The following is a 7,892-nucleotide window of genomic DNA, read 5'->3' on the forward strand; positions in this document are numbered from 1 at the left end:
TTTTTGTGCTAGGGATCAAATCCAGGACCTCATGCATGCTAGGCAAGCACACTACCACTGAGCTACACCGCCAGCCCTGCTCACTGGTTTGTTCGTTCATTTCTTCCTCCTTTTCTCCCTTCCTCTCTCCTTCCTTCCTTTCTTTACTGCTTCTCCCTCTCTCTTTTCTTTCTTTCCTGGCTTCCTTCCCTTTTTTCTTTTGTTATTTTTCTCTCTTCCTCCCTCCTTCCCTCTTCTCTTCCCTCCCTCCCTCCCTCTCTCCCCTACCTCCATTCCCTTCCTTCCTTTCTTTTTTTGAGGGAGGGGCCGGTTTGAGACAGGGCCTCACTATAGCCCAGGCTGGCCTTGAACTCACTATGTGGCCCACGCTGGTCTCAAATTCACGATCCTCTTACCTCCGTATCCTAAGTGCTGGATTACAGCTACACCACCACACCCAGCCCTGCAAATTATGAAATCTTTGAAGCATCCAGGAAAGTTATCAACTACTATGGAGAACATACATGGATCTAACACCTAGTTTAGATTGAACCATGACGTACACATTAGGTTTTTGTTTTTGTTTTTAAAGGGCTGGCAGATATGGTTGATGCGTGTGGGTGGCCCAATCCCACCTCCTTTGCTTCCTCCCCTGAAGTCACCCCTGTCCTGACTTCAGTGTTTCTCTTCCCCATAAATGTTTTCCTATTGTTTAAATGAACAATGTGGAATTGTTTCGCATGTTTTCAAAGTTTAAGTAAATGTGCTGATGCTGATGTGTTTTCTTTAGCACTTCTTCCCCAAAAACACCATCTCTGAGGTTTATCCACATGGATACATAGCTCCAGTTCACCTGCTCCAATACTACCTTACATTCCAGTGGGACTCTGCTGTAACTTACCCACCACGTGCACATGGACCTGAACGCGCCCCCACCGCTGTGCTCTCACGCACCAGTCTGGTTTTTGTCTTTGTCACGATGTGCATGAGTGTCAGCAGCGGTGGAACGACTGGGTCACAAGCAAGCGCACGCTGAGCTACTGCTAAACTGCTCTGCAAACTGCAGAAACTGTTCCGACTCCCACCACCAACACAGGCTCTTTACTGCAGAGCTCCGCCTTTTCCAGCCCAAGCTGCATTTGTAAAGTGTACAATTAAGCAACCCTAATGTGTCTCTTGCAACCCTCTATCCCCACCTAGTCCCTTTACATGTTCTTAGTTTTCTGAAGTGAAATCTTGACCAGCTGCTCGCCGCAGGCCAGGGGAAACCCGGCTCCTCTCACCTGGCTATCCACTCAGCGGTGCCCTCAAAGAGGTCTGGAGTGGTGATGTTCGTCAGAGAGGCCACCGAGGCGGCACAGTACGCACTTCTGGAAAGACAGAAACCACAGGAAACTTGTCAGGTGTTAAAGAGGAGCCGAAGCAGGCTCAGGGAACTTCCTGGGTGGATTATCTGCCTTGCCTAGTAAGCTGGAATCACTTCCCGTCCTCACTCCTGGGCAGTCCTCCGGGGTCTCCAGCTGAGAGGTGTGACATTCTATTTGGACAGAGTGGCTCATGTGTTCTCCTATGAGAGAACATGACATTCTATCCTCCCTACTTCTACACGGTCATGTCTACATCAGAGGAAACAACAGCCATATCAATTCATATCAAAAGTGGATTTAGCCACATGTGGTGGTGCACGCCTGTAATCCCAGCACTCAGGAGGCTGAGGCAGGAGGATCCTTGTGAGTTTGAGACCAGCCTGGGCTACAAAGAGAGCTCAAAGCCAGACCCTGTCTCAAAAAAAAAAGAGAGACAAAAGTGGATTTAGTTCCTTTCAAAGACCTACAATGGCTCCCACCATTTTATCGTGCCATGGAGGGACATGATACTTGTCTCATTTATTCAGATCAGCACTGTTTTAGACCCAGGATTGCTCTCTTGGTGTGGCATGAATATATTAAAGGTTAACTGCACATTTTTTGCAACAGACATAGTCCAAAGCAGGCCACAAAATTCTAACAGCTAAAAAAAAAAAAAAAAATTCTAACAGCTGCTCAGACCAAACAAGAGGTAAAGTAATAGGTGTGCCCCTTCTTTAACCTCTACAGGGAGGAAAGAACCCTGACTTGTCTTCAAGCACCTCACCAGGGCCAGGGATATAGCTCAGTGGCATAAGCACCACCTTGGCAAGCGCAAGGTCCTGAGTTCGACTCCTGGTACCAGAGGGAAAAAAAAAAAAAAAACCTCACCAGTACAGACACAGATATATACCTTTTGAAGAGAAAGAAGGAACACTTTTTTCTTCTTGCTGTTAGGGATAGAATCCGTGCTAAATATATGATTCACCACTAAGCTACATCCCTAACTCCCGGTTTTGGTTTTTCTTTTTAACATTACCATATTTGATTTGGAATAATTCTTGCCATTTTATCCTTTCAGCTAATTCTTCTCAGGACATACTTTGGTTCAGTTTGCCACCGTCGTGGGACATGTCCACAGACTGCCTTTTTCTCCTCTCGACAGTCTTTTCAAATATCCAGAATGAGGAAGACAAAAACTATCTGTTCTACTTTTGCTCACAAATCCTATTGCTAAGAGCTTCTAAGGAACATTCAAGGAGCCTAATTTAAGGGCGTATTCCAGGGAAATCTCTGCCGAAGTTGCCGGCATTCCTATCGCACCAGCATGTTTACCATGTTTACCCCACTGGCCAAAGGCACGGCACAGGCGGCAGGGGCAGGTGGGTCCTGGTCACGCTGCCCAGTGTAGCCTTTTAGCACAAGCTAATGTCCAAGGTCGTACCTAATTTCCTTAGGCTGTGATTCTCTCAGAGGGGCTCAGGAGTGTTTGTGTTAAATGCTAATGCAACCTATGGGGCAGGGAGGCGGCCCGTGAAGGGGCCTGCCTCTCACCGATGTGACAGTGGAGAAGTAAGGAGTCCCAGCTCTCATGTGGAACTGCGTGGGGGGGGAGGACACAGTATCCAGCTTTGCCAGTAGTTCCGTCCTCTCCCCCTGTGCCGTCATCACAGCTCTCAGATTTGTCTGCTCTTATCTATCCTCGTTACAGCCACCCAAATCCATCCTGTCACCCACCTGATCAATCTGTCCTAAAACCAGACAACCTTTACTAAAAGACTACTCTCCATTCACAACTGGAGAACATCTCACAAAATGCAAATCAGGCTGGGCGTGGTGGCGCACACCTGTAATCCCAGCACTCAGGAGGCTGAGGCAGGAGGATCCCTGTGAGTTCGAGACCAGCCTGGGCTACAAAGTGGGCTCAAGGCCAGCCTGAACTGCATAGCAAGACCCAGTCTCAAAAAGACAAAAAAGACAAAAAAAATAAAAAAATTATATATATGTATATATATATATATAAACCAAATATATAAATAAATCACATAACTGCCAACTTAAAACCTGGCAGGATGAACTCCAGACTTGTGAGAGTTCCTGGCCCAGCCCTCCCGCTTTGCTGCTCCCTCGGCTCCTTCTGCCCTCAGGCCCCCAACACATCAGCTCAGCTTCTCCTTGAACACTGCCATGCTAGGTCGCCTGTCTGCCCCCAGTGCCCCCCGGAGGTCCCAGATCATATATTCTAGATTAAAGGGCAGGAATAAATCATGGCTTTTTCCTTAACTGTGACTGACTGCTTGCAGTATCCCAAGCTGTGAACACTTGTATAAGCTTGTCTCAGAAACTAACGCAAGCTGTGGCAGACCTGGAGGGCCCTCTAGAGAGCACCTCTAACCTCGCATGGAAGCAAGCTGGCTCTGGGTCCCAACGTCCTGCCACTGCTGCTTCCAAGGTCAGACCCAATGGCTGGAGCTTCCTGACAGAGCACAATTAAGAAACACCAAGTGGAAAACAATGGAAGTAGTGTCCTACAAGCAGGGGCCTAGCTGCAGTCCGCAAGCTCTTGCCACCATATGTATATTTCCCCGTAATACGTATATTACGCTGATCTACATCCAAACTCCTTTTTATTATTTTGAAAGAGTTTTACTAAACTGCTAAATTGCCCAGGCTGGGCTCAAATTTGCAATCCTCCCGCCTCAGCCTCCCAGATTGCTGGGATTACACGCATGTGCTATTGCACTGACTACCATCTCTATCTGTAATCTACAGCGTGAGGGTAAGGCACTGGCTCGATGGCAGAAGACAGAGGTGAAGAACAGTACGGCTCCTGTGGCTTCACTCAAACAAATCTCCTTTCTTGGAGAAGTTGCCCAGCATTTGTCCAGCAAAAATGAATCAGAGCAAAGAAAAAGACGAGTGCTTGGACAATGAGTTTTAGAGAATAATCATATCTGGAAAGGTATAGGATAAAATATCAAAGGGACCTTGCTATGGTTTGTTTGCTTTTGCTTAATATGAGTAAGTCTTTTAAAGTTAAGTTTCAAGACTGCACATCTAAGACAGGAACAAGAGTGTAGTGCCCATGGCGTCAGCTAAGCCTGTTTCTTAGGGAGAATGAACACAACACTGTTTTAACTCCACAGTTAGATCAGCTTCCTCGGTATATGCAGATAAACAATCTTATTTTGTTGTTTGAACATGCAAATTACATACAGAGGAAAATCTTTCAGTAAAGGTCTTTGCACCCTGGTTACCTATTTTCATCTGCAGTCTGCCTTACGCTCAGCAACTTTCATGGCTTTCCTCACCCTGTACTTTCAAACCAATGGTTAAGTCAGATGCTGAAGGCAGAATATTAATCACCACGTGCGGAAGCAAACCTAGGCAGAAACAGAAACCTCACCAAAAATGTATGTCTCAGACTAAGGACACAAGATGGTACAAAATATCAGTGATCCGCTGCCTTTGAGAAATGACTTGTTCAGTGAGTGTTCTGCGTGCTTTCTAAATATTCTTTTGCCAGGTGAGAAAGTGACTTGCTAGGTATTTCAGATACTTTCTTCTTTTTTGCAGTCCTAGGGACTGAACCAGGGCCTGTGCATGCTAAGTAAGTCCTCTATCACAAAACTATAGTTCACTTCTGGGATGATGGTGGAGTGGTGAAGAGCAGAGAAACAGCCTCTCTGAGATCTAGTGTCAGATGCTGAAAAATAGCAATGTGAGGAAAAGAAGAAGGAGGGACGTGTGTCTCCAGGACCCAACAAGTAACCGAAGTGAGAACTGAAGCCCACAAGGGGAGTGAAGAGAGACCTCAATGCAGACGGAGGAGGTGGCACGTAGCATTTTCTCCCTGAGCCCTAACTCTGCATGGGAGGGACAGCTCACACGTGAGACACACGGTGACTGCTGACAACCTCAGAGGACTCCACGGAGGAACACACTGATGGAACAGAGCAACGGCACAGTGGACGGCAGTGGCAGGTAAGTTATTCAGGCTTGGACCTTCCCCAGGAGAGGCTGATTGGCTCATAGCCCTCTTGCTGAAAGGCCAGCGGAGTTTGGAACTCAGAGCAGCTTCCAGCTGGCTACATCTAGTGACCCCTAGTGTCAGGCTGAGGCTGCCAAGTTCAAGTCAGCAGGAGGCACATGGAATGCTGCAGGTTGAACAACCTCACAGCCAGAAACCAGCCTGAACTCCAGTGGAACTAAAGGTGCGGTCCTGCCAGGATTATTCACTACCCTGCTGAAAATCTATGACTGGCTTGCTGGGATTAATCAACATGGATCTGGGTTCTGTCTGCCCACTCTGTCCACCAGTGAAGCACAGACATGCCCTGATGTGGACATTTTTTTTTTTCTGTTGTTCTTTAGTGTTTGTTCTTGTTTTTATATGAGTATGAACACTGTTTCTAGTTTTCTTGTTGTTCTGTTGTTTTTATTTTTTCCTTCTTTCCTTCCTGTTTTTTTCCACCAGTTTCCTAAAGTTTGTATAATCTAATCTAATCTTTTCCTCTTCTTCCATTTCCCTATCCCCCCCGCCAAGCCCTTTTAAATTTTCTCTCTGGATGGTAAAATTACCATATTGAGGGCATATTTACTGTATACAATTTTCTGGTTTTTTTAGATTTTGTTATTTAACTACAAATATAGTATATATGGTTAAAGGTGACAAAGTAATACTTATCATAGTTTGTCATTTTCTAGGCTGTATTTGATGCTGTTGTTATTGCTGATTGTACTACTTTAGCCAAGAGGACATAACTGTTCTAATCAGTTGTTCTTCCTGGTATGCCAAGACTGAGATTGTCTAAGAGTCATAAACAATACTACAGGTCAGTGCCAAAGAACCAGGAGTTACGCCAAATAGGCAGCAACTTTTTATCTCCTATAAACTAAGAGGATCTTGCAACAGACTCAAACCCCAAAAGCTAAACCTGAAAGACCTCTCTCAGAAGTATCATTTCCTAAGTGTTCTAAATACTAGCAATGAAGTTACCTGCTATAAGCAATTTAGAAGCATCAACCCAGGAATTAAACTAAAAAAAAAAAGAGAAGACACATAAGCAAGAAACAATTTCAGGGCCAGGGATATAGCTCAGCAGCACAAGCACCTGCCTGGTAAGTGCAAGGTCCTGAGTTCAATTCCCAGTACAAAAAAAAAAAGGAAGCAATTCCATATTTCCAGCTCACCAAAGGCAAACCCAGGAGACAATGAGCTGGAACAATCTGAAAGCCACCCATCTGATTGTCTGAAGTGGTAACAGCAGAAGTAACAGAGCAGATGAATGAGGCTCTAGAAAAAATTCAAATCAGAAATAATCTCTCAGATAAATAGAGAGATGGTGACCATAATGAAAGACATGGTTAGTGACTATGATATGGGAAAGAAAACTAAACCAATGCCATTTTGTGTTCTAGTGACATTTTAAAGCTTAGGTTTCTGTTTCCTTAAGTTTGTTTCTTGTAAATGTTGTCAGTTACATAACCTGATACCACCCTGTGCTCTGTCATAAGATTGCTTGTCCCCTATGTAAAATGTCAAACACCTTTGTTCCTTTGTCACAAGCTAAGCCCATGCTTGGTAGTCTTCCTATAGCTGCACCAAATTATATCAGCACCACCACCACCCATAGACCCAGAACTAGAACTGTATAACTATTCTCTCCTCCTGCCCTTTGGGGTCAGTGCTCAGTCATGTACTGGGTGCCCACCACCGGCCCCCAATAAACTTGCTGGTCTCTGCATCTGGCCTCTGCATGACTCACTTAAATAAGCGCCTTTCCCACAACAACTACAGAGCAGATACAGATTTTTAAAAAATTGAGGGGCCAGGACAATGATGGAAATCATGAATGCCCAATATAGCAAAGAAACGGAATTCATGAAATAGATTCAAACAGATATCCAGATTAAAAATTCCACTGAAAGTATATACAACAGAATGAGCCAATGCAAGGACAGAATATCAGATACAGAAGACAGGATTGTGGTTAGCAATCTTGAAAAGAAAGATTTCTTAAAAATAACAAGGGACCATGAAAAATCAATCCAACAGCTGCTAGATGATGCAGAGAGTAACAAGATTGATAGGAGTCAGCCTGTTCACAGAAGTAATGGCAGAAAACTTCCCAAGCAGGAAAAAACAATTTGGCATACAGTGAGTCAGGCATATACAATTCCAATCAGCCACGATAAAAAACAAACTACACCAAAGCACATAATAGTCATGCTTCCAGAAATTCAACACAAGAACAGAATACTAAAAGCTGTTAGAGAAAAGAAAGAAATCACCTATAAAGGAAAGCCCATCAGAATCATGGCAGACTGGGGCTGGGGATTTAGCTCAGCGGCAAAGCACCTGCCTGGCAAGCACAAGGTCATGAGTTCGGTTCCCAGTACCGGAGAAAAACCAAAAAGAAAAAAAAAAAAAAAAGAATCATGGCAGACTTCTCAACAAAAACCCGCAAGTCAAGGAGAGCTTGGAGTGAAGTATTTCAAGCCCTAAAACAAAACAACCTCCAACCCAGATTGATTTACCCCACAAAACTATCTTTCAAAATTGAT

General features: G+C 44.7%; 1 protein-coding gene across 2 annotated transcripts in view; it reads right to left on the reverse strand.

Moving 5' to 3' along the window:
- The window catches only part of Fntb (farnesyltransferase, CAAX box, beta), an 81,620-nt gene that overhangs the window by 29,476 nt on the left and 44,252 nt on the right, over positions 1 to 7,892 (reverse strand). Inside the window, exon 7 of one of the 2 annotated variants that reach the window (XM_005399112.2) lies at positions 1,263 to 1,349. The exons of the other annotated variant lie outside the window; for it this stretch is intronic. Within the exon in view, the coding sequence (XP_005399169.1) occupies positions 1,263 to 1,349 (87 nt within the window). The remainder of the gene's footprint in view (positions 1 to 1,262; positions 1,350 to 7,892) is intronic. 2 annotated transcript variants of the gene reach the window in all.

Source organism: Chinchilla lanigera, unplaced genomic scaffold (genome assembly GCF_000276665.1).
Source record: "Chinchilla lanigera isolate Chin_1 unplaced genomic scaffold, ChiLan1.0 scaffold00065, whole genome shotgun sequence".
Taxonomy (NCBI): domain Eukaryota; kingdom Metazoa; phylum Chordata; class Mammalia; order Rodentia; family Chinchillidae; genus Chinchilla; species Chinchilla lanigera.